Source organism: Rhinolophus sinicus, chromosome 11, assembly GCF_057876585.1.
Source record: "Rhinolophus sinicus isolate RSI-liver-muscle chromosome 11, RSI-T2T, whole genome shotgun sequence".
Lineage (NCBI taxonomy): Eukaryota > Metazoa > Chordata > Mammalia > Chiroptera > Rhinolophidae > Rhinolophus > Rhinolophus sinicus.
This window is the reverse complement of record NC_142511.1, coordinates 22,063,523-22,086,902: the sequence shown is the minus strand read 5'-3', so window position 1 is coordinate 22,086,902 and position 23,380 is coordinate 22,063,523. Positions and strand designations below refer to the sequence as shown.

The 23,380-nt window shown below is 44.6% G+C and overlaps 1 protein-coding gene and 1 pseudogene across 5 annotated transcripts; one reads left to right on the top strand and one right to left on the bottom strand.

The window, feature by feature from the left end:
• The first annotated feature begins 104 nt into the window (after positions 1 to 104).
• On the top strand, positions 105 to 10,147 carry DYRK3 (dual specificity tyrosine phosphorylation regulated kinase 3). 4 transcript variants are annotated; one of them, XM_019752520.3, is made up of 3 exons: positions 105 to 340; positions 2,178 to 2,289; positions 8,345 to 10,147. In XM_019752520.3, the coding sequence occupies exons 1-3, from the start codon at positions 264 to 266 to the stop codon at positions 9,917 to 9,919; spliced, it is 1,764 nt and encodes a 587-aa protein (XP_019608079.1). In that variant the 5' UTR covers positions 105 to 263; the 3' UTR covers positions 9,920 to 10,147. The 4 variants fall into 4 exon arrangements, with proteins under 4 accessions (XP_019608079.1, XP_074178183.1, XP_088657841.1 ...); XM_074322082.2 differs by lacking the exon at positions 105 to 340 and adding an exon at positions 4,943 to 5,127; XM_088801715.1 differs by lacking the exons at positions 105 to 340; positions 2,178 to 2,289 and adding an exon at positions 2,314 to 4,554.
• On the bottom strand, positions 6,207 to 21,430 carry LOC109458665 (small ribosomal subunit protein eS24 pseudogene; annotated as a pseudogene). Its single transcript, XR_016022765.1, has 2 exons — positions 21,283 to 21,430; positions 6,207 to 6,619 (listed from the first exon to the last, which is right to left on the bottom strand). The product of XR_016022765.1 is annotated as a small ribosomal subunit protein eS24 pseudogene (transcript).
• Positions 21,431 to 23,380: the final 1,950 nt, after the last annotated feature.

The following is a 23,380-nucleotide window of genomic DNA, read 5'->3' as shown; positions in this document are numbered from 1 at the left end:
CGTAGTTGCGCAGAGGCGTTTCCCGGGGCGTGCCTCGGTTGCTAGGCGACCACACCACTCCCCCGCCCTCCCTGGCTGTTCCTCTTTTCCCTCCCGGCCCCGGCGAGTAGCGAGCGGAGGCGCGCGGATCTGCAGTGTCCACACTCGCGTCTCCGCGGAAGCGTCGCAGCCGGGGAGGCAGCTGCCCCAGCGCAGCCCGCCGGAACGCTGCCCGCCGGAAGCGCCAACCGCCGCCCCACCCCCCGGGGGTCCCGAGATAGGGGATGGGAGGCACTGCGCGCGGGCCCGGGCGGAAGGATGCGGCGCCGCCCGGAGCCGGACTCCCGCCCCAGCAGCGGAGGTAACGGCGCCGCGGGGTAACGGGCTGGGGGCGCACGGTTGGGCGGCTGGCGCTGGCGGGCGAGGCTGGGGGCGGGGGGAAGCCTGGGCCCCCGCGGGAGGGTCGAGGGAAGGGTCTGATCTTTTCCCAGTGACCGGCCCACGCTCTTCCTCTTCATCAGCTCCCCTCCCCCAGCCCACCGAGAGCAGGGGAGGGGGCTGCAGTGGAGTTAGGGGAACCCTCGCTATTATCTCTGAAGCCCTAGATCATGGGTTATGTGGTAAGGAAGTCTGAGAAGCTGCGACTTTTTGTGGGGCTTTTTAGCAAAGTGGGGAAGACGGGGAACAGTCGCTTTCAGAGAAGCCCTGTTGCTCAGGGCAGAGAACCAAGGGCTGAATTCTTGGGGCTCTGCGGTGTGGGGTGCGGTTTGGCTTCGGCTGTGCAGGTGAGGGGCTCTGACGATGGGGCTTGCGGTGGATCCTATTTTGAGAGATTCTCCACGTTACATTGTATTTCACACCTAAATTTAGGGGAGAAGGGACCCCCCCCCTTTATTTGCATGGAGACTTCCTTTGGGTAATTTTCTCTGGTGATTTATAAGAAATCTTGTAAGTCTTCTTTACCTTTTTCTCTGTAAATGTGGATGCCTGTACCGTTTTGTTTGTTTTATTCATGCTGTTGGCAGAGTCCGTCACATTCAGAATATTTGGTTCTTGTCAGTGGAACAGCTTTCGTTAAAGGTATAAGTGATTCTATCAGAATCTGAGAGCATGATTTTAAAAAGAACATTCCAAAAAAAATTTGCAGTGGTTTTTTTACTCTGTATTTTTGCAACACGTCGATTAAGAAAACTCTAGAACTAATTTTACAAAACAGTTTTTAAAGGCAACAAGAATATTCCGGCATATTTTAAATGATATAAAAAAATTCTTCCTCTGCAACCCGGTCATCACCATTGTTTGTATTCATAGTAGATCATGTAAAAATGAAATAATGAAATGCTGATGTGTGTAACTGGGAAATCCATGTTTTTGGTGGCAGATGAAATACATTATTCAGGGCCATCTTGTGGATTAAATAAATCCTCTCCTTTTGTGTTCCCTTACCGTGGTGGAGGCACAGTGTTAAAGAATGAGAAATGATCCTTAATCATTTAGCATTCAGTTTCCACCATCCATCAGAAAACGCATTGGGTAAAGAACTAAAATTCAGTCAGTACATTTTGTAATTTAGAGGATCCCTTAATATTTCCTGTAGTTTTCACTGTATTTTTCTACAAGTTAGATAGATGTTAAGTAGATAAATAAATAAAAAGACAGCCCTAAGAAGGCCATTTATTTCTTGCCTGTAAGACCCAGAAGTGTGTAGACTAGAACCCTTCCCATTTTAACATGTGGAAAACAGGCTGGGAAGGAATGTAGTGCAGCCAGTGGTAGAACTGAGATTAGAACCCAAGTCTTAAAATTACAGTTACTTCTTTTTTTTGTTTGTTTCCTGTTCTGGTTATTTTTAGGCTTCTGATTCAAATTAGCCTTCATTTTCAAGTAGTAAGTTAAATGAGATTCTTTTGCTATAGCCCTTATTTTGAACAACATTCAGAAAGTAAGACTTGTTTTAACTATTTCAAAATGCAAACCTAGAAATGCTATACTTTCTTAAAAAATGAAAGTTAGGTTTCTCTGTTCTCTACCAAACACCCCAGTTATTTGTATTCAATGCCAAAAGGCAGTGTAGACATTTACTTGTATTCATTATTCTTTGTAGCAGATATGAAGCAGTTAAGACACCGGGTGTTTTGCAGATAGAAATGTATGTACTTCAGTTACTGACAGATTTTATCTGTAATACTTTCAACTAGATTGGGGGATGGTGTCTATGATACCTTCATGATGATAGATGAAACCAAATGCCCACCCTGTTCAAATGTTCTCTGCAATCCTTCTGAACCACCTCTGCCCAGAAGACTAAATGTAAGTAAATCAAGTAATTCTTTGCATTGTGATTGTCTTGGAAAGGAGGAAGTACTACTTAATGTCAAGGTACAGTTAAATCTAGCTGGCAGCCCAGACTCTTTGTATCCTTTTGTTTCTCTTGACGTTGGAATAATTTCTGTGGTCCAAGTTTAGCTTTTCAGATTAATTTTTATTTGGAGCCCAGCTATTCCTTTTAATCACCGGGATAAATATATGGGATTAGGAAACAAATAATATTCTATTTTTATCTAGGTAAACAATTTTAATTTTTTGTAGGATGATATACATACAGTGTATTACAAAGGTTCCATTTAATGAAAACAAGGAATAAAAAATATCCCTGAATTCATACACCTGCGGATTTTTTTCCTACAATAGAGAAATGCCATTCTAGCTTAGTATGCCAAAGAGAATCTTTTTTTTTCAGTTTTTTTCTTTTTAAATTTATTTTTAATTATAGTTGACATACTATATTATATTAGTTTCAGGTGTGCAATGTAAGTGATTCAACATTTATAGACCTTACAAAGGGATCAAAATGATAAGTCTAATACCAGTCTGGCACAACGTATAATTGTTATGATATTATTGACTATATTCCCTGTGCTGTACTTTCCATCCCATGACTTATTTTATAAGTGGAAGTTTGTACTTAATCCCCTTCCCTTTTTCTGCCCAACCCCCCACCCCCCTCCCTTTTGGCAACTACCAATTTGAAGAGAACCATTTTATAGATCATAAAAAAACTTAGCAGTACAGCGTGGTTTTTGATGCATTTAATTATTTTGGAGACTGCAGAAATTTATCTTTGGACACTGTTAAGATAATAAAAAAATTAATTCACATTCCCTCAGCATACACAAAGGAGCAAGGAGAGCAGGGTTTGGACAAGTTCCATGATAGGGAGAAGCTATCCTGTGACTTTGCTGCGTATAACATCTAATGAACAAATTGAATAATTAAATAGATTTATTTGTAATATTTCTGAATATTTCTGTGTTTAAGACCTAAAATTGTTTCTACCTGAAAATAATGATTACTTGTATTTTTCATTGTCCTTCCCAACTTCTGGTCAACTTTTGCTAATAAAAATCAACCTTTTCACTACTTTCAAGGCCAATAATATTACAAAGTATGGGCTACATATATTTGGAAGGCTGGTCATCCTATTTTTAATCTCTCTCGAGTGAAGTAGCATTCTTTCCCATTCTCCGCAAGTTTATTTCTTTAGTATAAAAACCTCTCAGAACCACACATTCCTTGTGTTGTCCGTCAGATTTCTTGGTTACTTTTTGCCAGTTAGCACCTCTGTAGGAGGCTGGTGCGTTAACATGTGACTTCAAGTTCATTTCAGCTTGAATTCAGAGTTAGCCAATGCTAATCATCTTCCAATAGGCCAGTTAAATTGTATGTTTCAGACTCAAAATGAATTTCTTACTGTATGATATTCAGAGTAACAGTTTTTGGAAACACAAGATTTCAGATTCTAACCCAATGGTGTCTTTGGAAACTTGACTGAAAAAAATGCTTCTTGACCTCATGGGTGACAATTGCAGTTCGCGTTGCCATGACTCTATCCCAAGACCCTATTGCTGTTTTCACAAACTCTTTTAGCGTCACTGTTTTCCAAGATGCTCTTCCATTCTCATTGTTAACTATAAATCATCTACTCAGAGGCTTTTATTGGGTTAAGCTTTGTGTTGCAGAGATTTGGGGTAAAAAACTAGGAAGGAAGGTAATGTTGTATATCTGGATAAAAAGGGTATTTTTTTCTGAATTTCTTAAGATCTTTAAGACTTTATTCAACAATAGAAGATTCTATTTGAAATGTCAAGAGACTCCCAAATTAACAGTATGGGTGAAGCATTCTTAAATAAAACATGATTAAGCTGGCATTATCTGCCTCTCTGGATATAATTACAGTTAAGATATTTGGTGTAGTCGATCCTATATGTTGCTTGGTTATTATGATTATAAACCCAGACTAGAAATATATTGTTTTAAAACTATTATACTGTAACCTGTGTGAAAATTGTAGCTCCTCCTAGAACAATGGAAGGAAGATTTTATTTATAGCACAGCAGACTTGATACATAATTGATTCAGGCCAGTATTTGAGTTATTTACAGGAAAGGAAAGAAAGCTGAGGAGAGAACCCCTCCCTGTGTGGAAAGCTTCCTTCCTGGTATTCTTCAGATTCATTGGCGATTCGAACCTTGATAATCCATAGTGGACTACACCTGAAGTACCGTGTTCTGTTCTGTGAGTTCCACGTCAGGAGAGAGGTGACACGCAGCTGTGTTGAGAATGTGAATAGGATAATAAGGGAATCTGACATACGCTGTGTGAAGTACAGGATAATAATGGTGACGATGAACCTAGAGAAAAATGGTGGGGTCAGGACAGCCCCTTTTAGGGATCGGAGGGGTTTTACATGAAATTTGGATACTTCTGTGTAGTTCCAGACGGCAAAATAAGACTTAATTTGCAGGGGGAGAGATTAAGTCTCGCTTTTAGGAAAAACCATGAGTCAGGAAATCCAAATGACCTCCTTCATCTTATTGTAATAGTTCTGTGGAAATTGAATTTCTCTTATAGATCTGTTCTGATTAATGTTCTGTACCTGAGACCCTCTCTTTATCACAAACAGAAATGAAGACCTCCAGAGCCACCTCAGCCTTACATGTAGGCAGAGTAGGTGAAATACCCAGGGATGGACCCTGGGCCGCAAATACCTTTCCTACCAGCTTGTCATTGATGACTGCAGTTCCTAGAGAGTCATTCCTTTGAGTTAAGGCATTGATCTTCTGTTAAAGTTCAAATTTCTCTGGAGAGGTAACACATTAAATTGTATAGCAAGTTGAAAGCAAGTTTTATGTGGGGGAGAACGTGGATGAGGTGTTTCTGTGCATCCTAAGGGAAGGCCTATTGTGGGAGCCTTCATGGAGCGAAGGCATATTTAGTACCAGACGTCTTGTGAAGGGAGACTGGACATATGGAGGAAGGTACCACAGAGAAAAGAGATAAACTGAATGGGGAAAGGGAGGGTGTATAGGAGTTTAAACCTTGATATATTGAGAATTATTGTTACCAGTGTTTTTAAAATGTTTTATAGTTTATGAGGGTATTTCATGTATTATCATAATTTGATTCAACAACATCCTGCAAAGTATTATTGTCTGTATTCTACAGATAAAGAAACTGGGCTAAAGGTTAGGCAGGACAGCCAGGACCCCAACCCAGGCCTTCTGACTTCACATTTCTATACAATGTGTTCCCAAGACCAGCAGTAAATATTTAGATGCGTTTAAGTTTAAGTTAGGGAGTACAAATTTTAAAGAAAACTGGCTGAGATGCATGCAGATGTTCATTTTTGTTATGTAAATCTACCTAAAACTAAACAATTATAGTTCCCTAATTTAGCCAAAGTATCTTCTAATAGATTGTAGTTCCTCAAGAACATCTGTTTTTTAGGCACTTCGAATAGCAAACAGTAAATGTTCATGTGAATGTTGGATAGATGGATAGGACCCTCTTCTTTTTTTCATTCCCCCAACAGGAATAATTATTTGACTTAATTACTGATGAGAAAAATGTTGCATTATACTTTACATTTTAGCAAGGTATTTAGGTTCTATCTGCAGGCCTATTTTATTTTTTTGACCAGTGATAGTTCTCTGTTTTGGTATCAGCGAGATTTTTCCTGGTCCATATCTTGCCTCTTTACTTTAAAACTAAATGCCAAAGTGTGGCCGCAGTTTTGCTGGCTGCCTTTGTGTAAAATCGTGTAATACCTCATTTTTTTTTTTTTTTTTAAGTTCTTAGTTTGTTAGTCGTCTCGTGAAAAATCTGCTCAGTCACCACAGAGAAAGTCACTGACGAATTTTCATTCCTTCTGTCATCCAATCTCCACCTCACTTTTTGCCAGCACCAACATTGGCCTTTGCAGTCCCCCTAACTTTCTTCCTTCTGTGCTTGCATTCCTTTCGCTGTCTTCTTGAGGTCTTTTTCTTCTCATACTGGCCATGTCTTGCAAGTCTATGTTTGGGCTCATTTTTCTTTGCGTAATCCAAGGAATCATAAATCACGCCAACGCCAGTTGTCTTGCCACCACCAAAATGGGTTCTGAATCCCAGTTCAAAGATGACATCTGGTGTGGTCTTGTACATTTTGGCTAGTTTTTCCTGAATTTCTGTCTTAGGTACTGTTGCCTTCCCAGGGTGAAGGACGTGGATGACCATCTGTTTCCGTTGAAGTGGTCTATTGGTTATGAACTTCCTGGTCCGGACAGTTACTATGTCATTCATGATGGCAGCGGGCCTTCAAGCTTCCAGGGGGGAAAAAAGTAATACCTCATTTTATAATTGTAGTACTCTATACATGTTGAAATTGATTAAATAACCTAAAAGGATCAGGCAGGAAATAATGTCCTGCTTTTGTAACTTAAATTAGGAGCTGTCTTTAAAAGAGTATGCCAACCCTTAAATTCTTTTATCTTTTTTCGTTGTTTATATTTTTAACTTTTACATTGTTATTTATTTCGTAATAGGCCAGGTGTTGTTTGCTTAGATTATATTAAAATTCTATTTTTCAGAATTTTGGCCACTTCGAATCATTACCTTTAAATTTTTATCATATTTTTAGACATTATAACTATAGTTCAGAGCCCTCCTGAAATTGTCTGCCCCGATCATAGAGGCTGTGACATAATCAAACAGACCAGGAGTACAATTTTTCAGGGTCCATTAAGAACAGTAGATGTTCTTTGAAGTATCCTAGAATTTTTTTTAACAACAGATTTAATATTTTTTCTTCTTCTTTCCTTCTAGCACCTTCTTACATATCTATCTATCTACCGTGTTTTCCCGAAAATAAGACCTAACCAGAACATAAGCTCTAGCGTGATATTTCAGGATGACATCCCCTGAACATAAGCCCTAATATGTCTTTTGGAGCAAAAATTAATAAAAGACTCAGTCTTATTTTCAGGGAAACACAGTATCTATTTATTTGTTTGTTTGTTTTGGCTTTTCTTTTCCTCCATCTAATTTCAAAGAATCTTGTTTCATTTCAGAGGAATGTATAGAACTTTCTTCTGCGGGTTACTGTTCCTCACAGGCAAAGGTTAAGCAAAATCAAGTAGAAACAGTAGCAGGATGCCGTTACCACTTAGTGTGTATGGGGGGGAGAGAGAGACCCTTTATCTCTTTAGGAGAGTTTTACAAGAAGCATGAGAGCATTGGGTTCTCAGTGCTATTCAGATACATAAAGAATTGACCTAGAGTTCTCTCTGACTTAGGGCTTTTGTGATTCAAAAGCTGAGCTAAAAGGCTGCAATAATTCAGGGACCTGAGAGTAAATGATGAGGCCTTGGTTAATTCCAGGCCATGGTCAACATTCAGCCCCGCTGGATAGTACAGAAACTAGGAGAACCTGCTGCCAGGTTATGTTAATGGGAAGGGACTGACAGTCAGAAGACCTGGGTTCAAATCCTGCTTCTGTCCCTTAATAGTACTTTGTCATTTATAGAATACTGTAGTGTACATTATTTTGATCCTGCTATATACCCTTAAGATTTGGGAAGGTACTTGAAACCATTAATAAACAATATAAGATGGATATATATAATCAAATACCAGATTTTGTGTACAGACTCGAAAAGCTGTAGGCTTGGAGTAGTTCTAAGTGGGAGAGAGAGGACTTGAGTTGGGCCTTGAAAGAGTGTCGGATCTGAGTGGATGGGGGGTAAGAAGATTCTTAATAGAAATACATACCTATCAGACGGAACCTAGCATGTTTAGGGTATGGTAAGAAGACCATCTTGTCTTGAGCAGAGCAAAGCCTATGTAGGGGGTGGGGTGGCTTTCATACTCGGGGAGTCTGAGGCTTAATGCTAAGAAGTTTCTAGAGACTTCTGCTTTTCTTATCTCACTTTTGGGTCATTTTAACCTAAACTAATGGACTGATTTGTTGTTAAGTCAGGGGGAGGATTCTTTCATCTTTCCATCATTTTTAGTGATTTTAACATTATATTCATTTTTCTTTTCCATAGATCACCACTGAGCAGTTAACAAGAGATCATACTCAGCGCTTTCTGAATGGAGGTGAAATGAAGGTGGAACAGCTGTTTCAAGAATTTGGCAACAGAAAATCTGATACTTTTCAGTCAGATGGCATCAACGACGCCGAAAAATGCTCTCCTACCGTTTCTCAGGGTAAAAGTTCAGATAGCTTGAATACAGTAAAATCCGGCAATTCACCCAAAGCCTCCAAAGTGGTGCCTCTGACTCCAGAACAAGCACTGAAGCAATATAAACACCACCTCACTGCTTATGAGAAGCTGGAAATCATCAATTATCCAGAAATTTACTTTGTGGGTCCAAATGCCAAAAAAAGACATGGAGTTATTGGTGGTCCCAATAATGGGGGGTATGATGATGCAGATGGGGCCTATATTCATGTACCTCGAGACCACCTCGCTTATCGATACGAGGTGCTGAAGATTATTGGCAAGGGAAGTTTTGGGCAGGTCGCCCGGGTCTATGATCACAAACTTCGACAGTACGTGGCCCTGAAGATGGTGCGCAATGAAAAGCGTTTCCATCGCCAGGCAGCTGAGGAGATCCGGATTTTGGAGCATCTTAGGAAGCAAGATAAAACTGGTAGCATGAATGTTATCCACATGCTGGAAAGTTTCACATTCCGGAACCATGTTTGCATGGCCTTTGAGTTGCTGAGCATAGACCTTTATGAGCTAATTAAAAAAAACAAGTTTCAGGGTTTTAGCGTCCAGTTAGTACGCAAGTTTGCTCAATCCATCTTGCAATCCTTGGATGCTCTCCACAAAAATAAGATCATTCACTGTGATCTGAAGCCAGAAAACATTCTCCTAAAACACCATGGGCGCAGTGCGACCAAGGTCATTGACTTTGGGTCCAGCTGTTTCGAGTATCAGAAGCTTTACACGTACATCCAGTCTCGGTTCTACAGAGCTCCGGAGATCATCTTAGGAGGACGCTACGGCACACCTATTGACATGTGGAGTTTTGGCTGCATCCTTGCAGAACTTTTAACAGGACAGCCTCTCTTCCCTGGGGAGGATGAAGGAGACCAGTTGGCCTGTATGATGGAGCTTCTAGGGATGCCACCACCCAAACTTCTGGAGCAGTCCAAACGTGCCAAGTACTTTATTAACTCCAAGGGCCTACCTCGCTACTGTTCTGTGACGACTCAAGCAGATGGGAGGGTTGTGCTTGTGGGGGGTCGCTCACGTAGGGGTAAAAAGCGGGGTCCCCCAGGTAGCAAAGACTGGGTGACAGCACTGAAAGGGTGTGATGACTACCTGTTTATAGAGTTTTTGAAAAGATGTCTTCACTGGGACCCTTCTGCCCGCCTGACCCCCGCTCAAGCATTAAGACATCCTTGGATTAGCAAGTCTGTGCCCAGACCTCTTACCATTGGGAAGGTGTCAGGCAAACGGGTAGTGAATCCTGCAAATGCTTTCCAGGGACTGGGTTCCAAGCTGCCTCCAGTTGTTGGCATAGCCAATAAGCTTAAAGCTAACTTAATGTCAGAAACCAATGGTGGTATCCCTCTGTGCAGTGTGTTGCCAAAACTGATTAGCTAATGGACCGTGATATGCTCAGAGATGCAGATGTATGTATTTTTAATTATCTTGCAAATCTGAAAATGGAAAAAAAAATACAAGCCATTGGTGGACGTTTTTGTTAGACTAGACTTCTTTTTAATAAGGCAAAACATTTTTATATGACTGTAAAAAGAATTCTTCAAGGGCTAATTACCTAATCAGCTTGTATTGGCTATCCTGGAATATACATTAAATGACTTTTTAATAGGTCAGTGTATCTTTTTTATTATCAGATGTACATCAACCTGTGTATTATTCTATCAGTTTAAATCCCTTTTTCTCAAGATAGAAGGTATACCAAAAAGTATATCCTGATCACGCCTCACTTCTAGTCTCCCTCAGCATCTGTTCCAGATGGGTAATTTGGGACATGGCCTAGTTATGGATGAGAGCCGAAGCTAGATCTCTTGCCCCCAACAGTCTATTCTGTGGGCGCATTCTAGGCGAAAGGGCTCATAGCAGAATACAGGGTGGGGGGGAAGCTCCCGGAAGCTGTTGTTCACCTAGAGAAGTGGTATCCCTGCTCAGTGACTTATTTCCCTTCGATTCTGTGATGCATGGTGTTTTTATTTTATGGGTTTTTTATATTATTTTTTGCCTCTGACTTGTTTCCTGGGCACTCAAAGCGTTTTACAGACATCTACCCACTTTAACCAAACACTGATATTAAAACTGAGTCAGATGCATCCCTCCTCCCTGATCTCCAAGGAAGATAAAGCGACTTCTTTGCTCCAGGTGACCCAGATGTTAAAGGTAGAGACGGCATATGCACTGCAGTTCCCTTATTTCTTGGAACCCCGGGGACCAGCCTACTTGCTGCATTTTCATGGACTCTCCTCCTTACAAGAATGGTCACATTCAGGTAAACTAACTATGGTTTCATTGCTTTCCCGCTTCTCTTTCCCACTATCTGTCACCTTAATGTGCCATAATTTTCCCACTTTCAATTTAAACCAAACACTGTTCCCTAGATTCTGAGTGAACTTCAGTTATAAGAAGAAAATCCAAAAACTGGTAGCAATTCATCTCATTTTCCTTCATTTCAATATCCTTCCTTTTTCTCTGCTAAGATTTAAACAGCGAGGGCTGGTAATAAACTAATTGCTAGTGAAATGTCATACATGGAAAGATGGAAGAGAGACAATAACCAAGTAACTTACTGCTGCTGGTCTTTTCCTCCCTGCCCTTCCTCTTCTTCCATCCTGTTCCAAAACAAGAGTGTGCCAAACTCTGTCCTCAAAGTGTGTCCTTTAAAGGAGATCATTGCTTCCTGCACCGTTCTCAGAAGGAGCCCGTTCCATTTTTATTCTAGAATTTAGTCTCTGCAAACTCCCTAAGAGTAGGAGGCTCCTTTCGTTGGCAACACGATAACAAAAAAGAAAAATGCCATGGGCATATTATTTAAGGAACTGTTGCCTTATCCAAGAGTATTTCTGATTGCCACAGCACAGGCTGTGAAAAGTGAGAATGAACAAACAAGCAGAGCGGGGCCTGAGCCTGCTGGCAGGAAGAGGTCAGACTGACGCCTCAGCCTTTTTAAAAGGTGTACTCGGTGACTGAGCATCTGGGCTATTAAAACCTTCACTATTTCCTTTACTCCTGGTTTACAGAAAGCAATGGAACATATACCTTCTTTATTTTAGGCCCCTCTATAACCCCTGCTGAATTCTCGAACTTAAGGAAAAGTCGGGTAAGAATGTCCTGCATTATCTAGGCAGAGCATATGCGGCGGTGGTTTCGCCAGTTGTTACCAGTGTGGAAGACCTGCTCTTTAAGCAAGCTGTTAAAGGAACTCTACCCCAAACGCCCGATGAGCACTAGGTCTCCATGTTTGTGCCTTTAGTGAGAGGTCTCCTTCGTCAGCCAGCACCCAGTGTGACTTGGGGAGAAGGGAGCCTGTCGCTGAGGTTGGCGTGTGGTCTGTTTCTGTGTGTCTAATGGACTGAAGTTACTGCAACTGGGTCAAGTGACAGGATATGGACAACCCGTGACACTAGACAAATTCTAGAAAGCTCTGGGAAGGTGAATGGATGTGTTTCTGCCTAAATTTGGCAACCTAGAGAGTGACGCAGAGCAGAGTCATTGGAGTTGGCATGTCTTCTGTGGGCCGATTCAAGTTTGGGGAGCGGTGGTGGTGGTTGTTCCAGATGGACTTGGGGAGGTTTGTGAGTGGGTTTCAAGTTTAGGTACAAGTTGTGGTTTTTAGAGGCCATCACTCTGTGTCCCCCTTTTTCAGCCATGTTAAATTTTTGCTTGGATCCCTTCCCAGCCATGGCAGTGAGGGACAGAATTGGATCACTGTTAGTGCAGAGATTCAGACTGTTACAGATACTGGGTTGTTCTTGAACCCTTTTTGTTCTTTGAGTCATTTCAATTAAACAGGTGAAGTTGGTTGACTTCTTTTACAGATTTTTAAATTGACAGAATCAACCAAGTTCCCAAATTCTTATTGACACTGAAAAAAGTTGGGTAGGAATTCCTAAAATCATTTTTTTCATTCAACGTGGGGAATTGGCTTATCCAGCTAAGACCTGCTCATGTGATTAGACTCTCTCCTACCTTCTGCTCTCCCGCTGACGGATCTGTCCATTCGTCATGTGCCATCACGATTTCTCCTTGTAGTCGAGTGTGGGCTTCGAATGTGCAGCCCGCAGCTTCGTGATGCTCTCAGTTAAACGGCTGTGGTACTGCTGCTGACCGCGTGCCAGTGACAGCGGCCGCCCCCTCCGTGTACCAGGAGTGTGCTCACACCTTGTCTTCTAAGTTCACCCACACAGCCAATCTCTCATCTCTTTGAGGAAGGATAATCGGGTAAGGGTTAGTGAGGCCACCTCCTTCTGGTCCAGTATTTGGTACCTTGAAAATAACCTACCTATGACATAAAGGCTCCGCTTCTGTCCCACACGGGCTCAGTGAAAGAGGAGGGAGTCTTACCTGGGTCTTCTTTCCAGAGGAAATTGACGTGACTATAGTAGCAGGCTTTTTTCCTAAGTGATTTAAGGGGGTTTGGGATAGACAGGTTAGCTAGCTCACGTCATTCTATTTTAGTATTTATGACATTTAAGCTGTTAAGAATGGAGTTTATTAAAACAACAAAAGATTAAATTAAAATTTCAACTATGAAGCAGTTGGGATCTGTAGCAGCTGGTCGTGTTGAAACACTTTCTGTTTTGCTTAATTCCTTCCTAACTAGGCATGATTAAAGTTAAATGCTAAATTTTAGGTAGCAGCTGATAAATGGTTCTAAGCTTTCCTGCCTAACAGAATACTCCTACCACTCTAGTGAATCATGGAAAACTCTTTCTTGTTTATTTTTAATTATTTCTCTGGCATCTGTCATTTGATGTCATCAACACGAAAGCTGGAAAGGTGACAATGATTGTTCCAGACTGCCCCTGGGTGCCTTTCCTCCTTTGCGAACTAAGGATAAGTGCTTATCCTTTGAACCAGGTGGAATTGCCGGAGCATGTTTTCCCCATCTCTTCAGTCTCGCTGGAGATGACCAGTGTGTAGAGTGCTAGAACCTACTACCCTCAGAGCAACTGCAGATGTCCACCATATGAACAACGTGGGGGCTTCCACATAAGGAGAGAGACAGGTGAGGGATTAGCAAATGCGGGAAGAGTTGTCCTCAGCCAGGGTTCAACCTCCCAGTTTTAAGTAACATTTTTAACATCCTCTTTTTAACATGTCCCACGTTCAACTTCAACCTGTACTTCCTAAAGCCCAAGAGTAAAATAGTTTGCTTCCACATCTAGCCTTCAACCAAATTAGGGGTAATCCTTTCCAAGTATCTATCAAATTATGCCTGCTAATTTCAGTGAGACGTTTTTAAGAGTCACAGTGAACCCATCCATGTAAGGACTGAGATCCACAACCCCTGAGATAAGCCAGAGCTACAAATATATTGTCTAGACTTTGAAGCAGAGAATAGGATTCTTAATATAGCTCACCAACCACTAAGTTGAGAGTAGACTCTCATTATTTTTCTATAACAGGAGAAGCCTGCCTGACTGTTGACTAGAAAGAGTCTTACTTCTTCTGCCACCACACAAATAAACTAAAAAGAAACGACTGCCCCAGATCAGGCCAGATGGTGACCTGTGGCTATTTCAGCTTAGGATGTCAGCCTCTAAAGCACCAGGTTTGAATCATTTTGGTATCCTGGGGTTCTCTCATTGTTCATTTGAATCTGCTGATGCTTCCTCTGGAAAACGCAGTTTGGCATGGATGAGTCAGTGGGTTTTTTTTGTTTTTGTTTTTGTTTTACTTTGGTATGTTTGGTTTTTAAAAAGTAAAGATGAAATGCTTTGAGAATTTTCAGCAGTTCATGATTGTTTCAAAACCAAGGCAGAGAACTTTCCCACTGGCCCTGAGTGCTGTATCTGAAGTGTTCCAGTGTGGTGAGTGCCACTCACGAGGGATTATTGGGGCTGTGCTGCAGGTACAGCCTGTCCCTGTCTTAACTTGATGGCAATAATAGGAGAAAGAAAATGCTTGAAAAAGAAAATACTGGGAAGGGAAAAGGGGTGAGACGAGAAAGAGTCTTATAGAGATTCCGCCCATAATATCCTTTTGGTTCCCCAGAGCTTTGGAGGACCGGCACTGGTGTGAAGAAGGGAAATGGGAAAACATATGGCAGGAACCCTGTGAGCTCTCCCGTCAGGAGTTACCATTTTTACATTTCCTGGGGCCCAAGCTTAACTTCAGGATCAAGCCTGGCGAGCAGCTCCAAGGAATGTAGCTTATTTGGGAAGTTTTGCTGTTTTCCTTAGGCCCCGGCCTTGGTCGTGGGATAATTTAAAGCCAGAGGGAACAGAGCAAATGGAAGGAAAGGGAAACAATATTCTTAGGGGCCCCTGGGCAACTTAGCCTGCCTGCTTCTGATCTGCCCTGAGCCATTACTGCCCTGGTAAGAGGAGCTAAGTGGACGCTGAACTGAAGGACTGCCTTCTGCCTCCTCGAATAGCCCCTGGATTCTTGAACAGGCTTTCTGCCTCATGGCAGCCTGGCCTAACGCTAGAAAAGGACCTTTCCATATTCACATGCAGCAGCTGCATATTAGACTAGCTGCTGCTATAGAAGCTATAGGCCAGGTGAAATTTAAAAGAGCATCAGCCTTCAAGATAGCTGTTCAAATTTCCCCACTCCAATCCTGGACACTCTCATGGCTTTTGGTACTTTTAGGGCAAAAACTACCAGAATTTAGAAAAGGCAGTGAAATGGCAATGAGAGCCATAGATGTGTTGTCTGTTGCTTTTCAATATCCAGGAAAGGATTTCCATCCAGAGGCAGAAACCCGACTGACTGCAGCTAGAACTTGCTGATGGCTAAGGTCTGATCTCCATTTTCTGTAGCATAAGCCTTGTTACCGGAAGCCGCCCCGCCCTGCCTTTGCAGCGGGCTCCTGGTGAGCTCCTGAGCAGGAGCAGACCCAGGAGGCCCCGTCTGAGCCACTGGGGAGAATTCTTCATTGTTCCCAGGGTGGAGCTCTGGCCCAAATACACTCACCTCTGCCCTCCTGAAGCAGGTCCATGCAGGCCTGCATTGGTGCATTTATTCTTTCAACAGTGATTTATTGAGCAACTGCTGTGTGTGGAAAAAAGCACTCTGGTGGCATTTGTCAGGGACAAGGAGCATCGACAGCATTCAGACCACGGGCTCAGAGTTTGGTAAAAGCCAGGCACTGGGTTTAGAGAAAACTCCAAGTTATCCACACTCTGTTCCGGTTTTAAAATTCATATAAATCTGCAAGTCAGTGGGATTGAAAGGGGAGATAGTTTCAGAAGAGAATGTTCTGAGTCTCTGCAGACGGTATGAGGCTTGTGTTTTGAGCTCGAGGAGGAGGAAAAAAGATGGCAGAGATGAAAGATGTGGAAGACGTGCTATTCACTAACCACTTGGCTCTCACTGTCCTCGATTCTGACCTTGAAGAGGAGATGGGGTCACCCCTGGGGTTTCTCGGACGTAATTTTAGGTCAGGGGTTGACTCTTGTACCTCCCTCCTCAAGCATCAATTCTGTCCCAAATTCACCATCCAAAGCAAACATGGGGTAAGAAGAAAGCAGGCACCAGACTTCTCTACCTCTCCCCTCGCCCTTCCCTCAACAATAGCTGGCTTGTGTTGCTATTTTCTCTGGTTGCGAAATCAACATTGTTTATTTCTGTCCCGTCATCAAACTCGGTAGAAGCCCAAGACCAAGGTGGCTACATGGGATGGATTCCGGAACCTCATCCCCGATGTCTTCTCCTGCAGTTTTTGCGCAGCTGTGTCACGTTGTCCTGGTTCCAGTCCCCTCCCGGTCAACCCTCTTCATTCAAGAGCTCCCTTTCTCTCCTTGGAACCCAAAGCCACTATCTGCTTCAAAATGCCAGAGAGATGTCCAGGCAAAGCAGCATAAAAAGCAGCAGGAGTGGGGGGGAGGGGCACGGCCGCAGGCTTCTCTGGGAGGCGGAGACGGAGGGGGGCGGGGTGGGGGGAGACGGACCACGGGAGCTTCCCTCAGTCCCGATGAAAAAACAAGGCGCAAATGCTTCCATGGTCGGTCGTCCTGCAAGGACAACTGGTTCCTAGTGTGTCACACATGCCACCTCTTCTACCCCTTCCAAGCCCGACCTGGCTTGAGGCAGCTGCTGTTCAAAGACAGTAATCCCTGTGTTCTTTATTTGTCTCCGACCTTAAATTCTACTACGCCCAGAGGCGAAAGGTGCAGCTTAGCTAGGAAAGCCTGGGTGGGGCTGGAGCTAGGGGAGGAGGCAAGGCTGAGATTTCTCAGACCACAGAGTCACAGTTTGTAAAGTTAGACACCCGGCAGGGAACAACTGCAGGAGCCTCCGGCTCTGGGCACGTCCTCCCGGCACTGCATTCTCCGACTGCATGTTCTACAGAGGCTCCCCCAGGGGGCGCCAAACCCCACCGCCCACTTTCCCCTGCCGGCTTCCTTTCATTAAATGCCTACAGTCTCTTGTGTGCCAAGCGCTGGGCCAGGCAATTCAAACATGAATAAGACACAGTCCTCGTTCCAAAACTTAGTGGGAAGTTAAACAAAGCTCGGGTAGAGAATTGAAATACAATGAGATACATATGATGGTAGACATGGACTAGATGCCTTAGGAGTCTTTCCAAAACCGAGATGAAGTGTGGGGGTGCAGGTCAGCAAAGGCTGTTTATGGTGACAGCCTCTGTGCATCACTAGCCATGACCATTTCCCCCACTGACCACCCATTATCTACAAGGCCTCCTGCCTCGGAGTTCATGACGGAATGGTGCCCAGGCTCTTCCCAACTGAAAAAGCGAGAGACTGAGGCCCAAATTGAAGACACCAAACACCATTGTCCGTCCCTTTGGTTAGTAGCAGAACCAAGGTCTGCAGCCAGACTCTGTTGCTACCAAAAAAAAAAAAGTGCCCCATTCAACACCCTGCCCCCCCATACAGTGTTTACACTGTTTTCCCAGCAACCCTCCGTTCCCTGCCCTCATCCAACTCCCCAAAGGTGCCAAAATTGGGGGCGGTTATTTTTACCTCCAGGGTTGGGAAAGGGGCAAAGGCTGAGGCTGGGGCAATTCAGTGGCGCCAGCTGAGGCTTAAACACAATGAGCAAGCCCCACCCTGCCAGCTCTGGCTGCAGAGAACCCAGTAGGAAATAAATAGTGCTGTGTGCCCTGCCTGGAGGGCTGGCCTGCATATGTCTGCCTGGACAAAAGCCAGTCACATGAGCCCAGGCTGGTTAAAAAGAGCGCTCCGGTAATCTCCCTGCTCAAATATCTCATCTGGCATGAGGAGCGAGGGTGCCAGCTCCTCTTTATGGGGCCTGGGTGGACAGGGAGGAGCAGTGGGAAGGGGCCATTCGGGTCAGAGAGGGAGCCAGCCAGTCGGACTTTATCCCAGGCAAAATTATCAGTCCCCAGGTCCTGGCACTGGGAAAGGGTGATAACCGATGAGGGAGAAAAAGCTTGGCAAAAGTTCCATGACCAAGTCTTAATTTGGCCAAAGCCATTGTTTCCAGCATGCCCCCTGCCCCCTGCGTGCGCGCGTGCGCACACACACACACACACACACACACACCACTGCCCCATTCAACACCCTGCCCCCCATACAGTGTTTACACTGCTTTCCCAGCAACCCTCCGTTCCCTGTCTTTTCTTTCTCAGAGCTTTGTTCCAGCCCTCCCTGCTCAGAACTTCAGCATCTATCTACCTTCAGCGGTCCACCTGGCCCCTTGCCCTCTCCTGTGACTTGGGGCAGTGGCTGCTGCTTCTCTCTAGGCCTCCATTTCTCTTTAGGAAGCATATTTCAAATCTGGCACTAGGGCCCTCCAGGCAATCTAGGGCAGCAGACAGAAGCTCCTGGGAGGAGAGTTTTTACTCTGGAACTAATCTTTCTGTTGAAGACTCAGAAGTAGGTGAAATGACTCAGCAAGCTGAAGACATCCTTGTTCAGATCTGAGTTCCCTGAGATGTTGGGGAACCTTGGGCCCAGCAGCTCATTTGCTCAGATCCTCCTGGTGATAAAATGTCACGTGTACTGTGGTTGGAAGCGTGCAATGCCAAGAGCACCTGCTCATTACAGTGGGGTGGCTTGGTAGCCTGGAATCAGAAGGAGTGAGAAAGCACCCTCTGCAGGATGACGTGATGCGGTGGAATGGCGGGGGCAAGAGAGCAGATGCTGTTGAAGGTCCCAAGACGCTCAACTCAGAGAGCACGGACCAGGGAGATGGCCATGGGGTGGGAGGGAGGGCACATTCAATAGCTCTGGAGAGTACTGACTTAAGGGAGAAACTGGGATCCCCCTTTCCTTTCCCCCCCAAAAAAACATTCCAAGTTTGCCTAGTTAAATGGTCCAGTAAAGCACTGAACATGTAGGGAGGAAGCATGATTATTTGTGATTCCAATAATTTTTGTGCAACTCCAGACTCCTTGGAAATTTCTCCTAAGGCTGATGACAAATGCCCATTTTTCTCTGGCTGGAAAATTTAAGAAATCAAAAGGGATTGGGTCATGTTCAGAAGCATCTCTGCTCCTGGAACGTAATCATTCAGATGTTGAGTGGGCATCTGGAGTACCCTGGCAGGAACAGGGCTAGACTTGGGGTCAGAAAGGTTCCTACAGATACTGTGTCTAGTCCCCACTCAGAATGGAGTAGCTGAGGAGAGTCTACTGAGGCCATTTACAAAGCGGGCAGGGTTACAGGAAACTATTAAGGGACAGGGAACCACACGGGGTAAGGGAAGTGAGTCGTTAGAGAGCATGGCTGTGGGTGAGGCTGTAGCAGAGGGCTACCCCACAGAAACTGTGGCCTTTGGTAGAGGCACTGCCAACCTCGGGCCAGCAGGGACAAACCAAGGGGATTAATATGATGCCATCTCCTCTTACTCCCATGCCTCCCATGGGCCAAATCTAGCCAAAATCCAGAAGACAAGCGAGAGTCTGGCTGGTGCAGTCCCAAAAGGCCAACTTCCTGGGGCAGAGACAGTGGAGAAGGAAGGGTGGGGAGTCGATCCAAAGGGACAGAATATGTATAGAACAGCCTCTATGATCCAGAGCAGGCAATTTCATCAGTATCAATAAACATTTTTTTTGCGCACAAAACATGCACCAGCATTGTGCTGTCCACCGAGGAAAAAACTTCAAGAATCTAGTATTCCAGCTGGGGAGACAGGAGCAGTAGTGTTCAGGGAAGTCTTCGTGGAGGAAGTGGGAATGTGAGACGGGGTTCCGAGGAGAGATGAAAAAAGGGCTGGGAGTGCTTCTCTTCACTGGCACAGAATGCCACTTAGCAACTCGATCCACCGGAAGGTCAAGTTTCTGATCTTCTATCCCTGAGATTTTACATGATAGCCAAAGCCAAAAACACCCATCTGACTGTAAGTGTCTGAATCCACACATTACTTCTCACCTCACCTGAGAGGATCAACTTGCCAAACTCCCTGTATTCTCTGCTGGAATCTCTGGAGGTCAGGTTTCTTCCATCTCCAAGAATGATGTCCTAATACATCCAGCAATTCATCAATAAAAATTCACTGGACTCCATGCTGGGGACTCAGGTTATATGGATGATTAAATACATTCCTTGCTCTCAAGGAGCTTATATTTTACATAGAACAGAGACATGAAAAAAATAATGAAAATGTGTTTGGTAAGGAAGTGTGCTGGAGGTATGATCGAAATTCTAGGGAAGCACAGTGGAGAGTGACTGATTTCCAGAGGTGTGAAAAAAAAGGCTTCGGAGAGGTAAGGTTGCAGTGCAAGTCCATGAATGAGGAGAATTTGCTAGACAGACAAGGGAATCCCTGGCAGAAGACTTGAAATATGTGGAAACAGCAAGAAGTGGAAGGGATGGGGAACAATTCCAGGTGGCTAGCGCATAGGATGGCGGGCATTGAACCTAGTGAGAAAGATTTGGGTTGCTTTAAAGCAGGGGTGTCCAAACTTTTTTCAATGTTTTTCACCAAGGGCCATATACGGTAAAATACACAAACAGCTGGGCCACTCACTCGAGGTGAAGTACGTATTGCCTCACCTGGTTTATTTAAGTAAACTAAATATATTTTTGGAATTTGCTGCGGGCCAATTAACAATGGATTGCAAGCCGCAGTTGGCCCGCGGGCTGCAGTTTGGACACCCCCGCTTTAAAGGGACATGATAGGTCCAGCTAAAGAGTTTGTCACTTAAGCAGACAAATAAGAAACCAAAGAATGTTTTAATGCAGCAGGATAACACGATGAGTTTTGTTTTTGGAAAGAAAAATAATTTTCTGGGAGGACACAATATTTGTTTGATGGCAAGTAACAGAATCTGAGATGGGGCTCTGTCCCTCTGCTCCCATCCCTGCCCCACCCCACATCCCACCCCCTCACACCTCTGCTCCCACAATCTTTCCCCGGAGAACAATTCTTATTTCCAAACTGTGGCTGCTCCGAATTTGCCGCACATAACAAGGCCAAATAAAGGAGTGTGTTCCTTCTTCTAGAACAACGTGGATTGAGACCACCCAGGAGAATATTTCCCCTTCCTCCAGTTTTTACCCCATCCCCGAATTTGATGACTCAGAGAAAGGGATGGAACCTTAACTGGATCAGCCAGCCTATAAGACTTAAGACCTGCTAATCCTAGATTAACCAGCCAACCTAGAACGTCTCAGTCTCCCTGGGGATCTTTCCAAACTTTGTGGCTATTCCTTCAGGTCTTAGCTGAAAAACACCCAAAATAGGCCAGCTCTTTTCCATTTAATTAGCCATTCCTCTGAGGACACCAGATGGAATGAAACCAAGGCAGATGCAGAGGGGGCAAAATGGGGTGGGCGTAGATTCTAAATGGGGTAGTCTCACGAGCCTAAACTCACCTCCACAACAGGCGCCTCATAGCAAGGAGCTCACAGGGAAGACGAAGGGGCTCCCAGGCCAAGGCTCTAACGGTTGCTCTCAGGCCTGGTCTGTGAGGCGGCCAGAAAGATGGAAGCAGGTCCCTGGGGTTTCTGTGCAGGAGGAGGAAACTGCTGCCTTCTCATGGGCTAATGCACAGTCATGGGCTGGGGGTGGGGGCGGGGGTATCTTCCCTCACCTGGCTTCTGTCTCGCAGGCTGTGAACAGCCAGCTGCCCACACTGGCAGCCTAGTGACAGCAGCCAAATAAGGTGCTGGAATCTATTTCTGGGGCTCTTAAGAGTGAGGGAAACAGCCAGCTGCCTGGGACCAGATGATCCCCACAGTGCCTTCGTTATCTACAATAGGGTGACATTTGCTAAGTAAGTGCAAGCAGCACTTGGGCAGGGGAGAGCTAGAATGACCCTTACCGCCTTCGGGGTCTCACCCTGGCAAGCATCTTCTCAGTGCGCAAACCGACCACCGATATGGAGCAACTGCCCCCTCTGGTGGTGAATATAGGGACAAAGTTACAGCCGGGCAGCTTCTTCCACATTAGTCCTGGGCAGTTTCTCCCCCAAAGTTCCCAAAAAAGAGATGACTGTGAGTCCAGGCTTCTAGCTTCCTTCCCGTTCTCCTGAGTGCAGTTATGGTCCCGAGCCAGGAGCTTCTTTCAGTTCCATGGACTGATACGTTACAGTGGAAAAAGCACTGGAGCTATGCTGTGAATGGGAGCCTGGTTCCAGGGAGAACATTGAATGAGTCAATTTTTTTTTTTTTTTTTGCTCCACAGAGAAAAATACACTACCTGTTTGAATATCTTTATTCAAACCTAGCTGTTTCCGTATCTGTAACGTGGAGATGATAGAGGCACTGCCTGCCTCTCAGAGAGGCCACTGCCTGTCAGTGTTGAGGGTGGGCCCTCCCTGACACGGAATGGGGAGTATCTGTACGCATGTTGAGGGGCGGGGCGCTTCCTGGTCTTGGGACCCAGCTAGTCTCATTGCTGGGGTGGTCTTCTCTGTCAGAAGCTGGCATCTCTGTCACCCATGTCTGGACGTCAGACACCCCATATATGTGGCTCAGCCTCTCGTGGCTGCCAGGCTCCTGCCATCCTGGTCAGGAAGTCACCTTTTCCAGCTGCCCAGGGCTGCCTGCCCAGAAAAGTCAGAATGACCTGGCAATTGTAGCACTCAGGCTGGAAAGACACAGTCCTGGGCTTATTTTCTTGTTGTCGTCACTTAACAGTCTTTTTGATTTACATTTAGTTTTAGGCACAATACTGGAAATTGTGTGCACTGTGAGTCTATCTATCAGATGCTGGATGCTACTATAGGAAACAAGTCAAGAGAACAAATTCTCGTTCTTTAGGGAAACAGTGCAAATATGGTCCTGACTCTTTCCACATGTAAATTAATGGAGCTTTTGATTTCTTTTTTTCTTTTCCTCCTTTCTTCCTTTTTGTCTGATAGCTTAAAACGAAAACGACCGAGTTGTATGAAGGGTCTGAATGGGCAATTCTTTGGATAAGTGACCATTTGGGAGCAATGTTTGCACAGTGTATTTCAAAATTGTTTTCAAGAACTTATTTTGCTAAAGTGTACCTTAAAACTTTTATTGTGTTAACCACTTTAAGTGTATAATTCTGTGGCTTTAAAGTGCATTTCACAATGTTGTGCAACCACCTCCAGAACTTTTTCATCATCTATATCGGGCCTATGTTTAACACACGCCCCTATGAGAGGCTGCTGGAGTCCACTTTGCCCCTCGGACTTCCTGATGGCTTTCCCTTCCGCTCTCTCTAGCCTGGGCAGAAGAGTAGTGGCCACGGCGTTCCGGCCTCTTTCCCAGTGGGAATTTATCAAATACTGACAACAGCAGACAGCAGAGAAGGGAGCTGTGGCTACCTTGGTTTCTTACAGTTGCTGGATTCTATAGCCAGAAAGGACCTCTCGGGGTCCTTCGACTACCCCTCCCCCAAAGCAGAACCACAGCTAATCCATAGCCTAGTTCCATGCCTGACATGTAATGAGCACTCAGTTGAGATTTGTTGAATGAATGAATGAATCTGAATAGATAC

Coding starts and splice junctions, on each gene's coding strand:
- DYRK3 (XM_019752520.3), top strand. CDS start 264: ATGGGAGGCACTGCGCGCGGGCCCGGGCGGAAGGATGCGGCGCCGCCC. Junction 341..2,177: donor CTCCCGCCCCAGCAGCGGAG/GTAACGGCGCCG, acceptor ACTTTCAACTAG/ATTGGGGGATGGTGTCTATG. Junction 2,290..8,344: donor CTCTGCCCAGAAGACTAAAT/GTAAGTAAATCA, acceptor TCTTTTCCATAG/ATCACCACTGAGCAGTTAAC.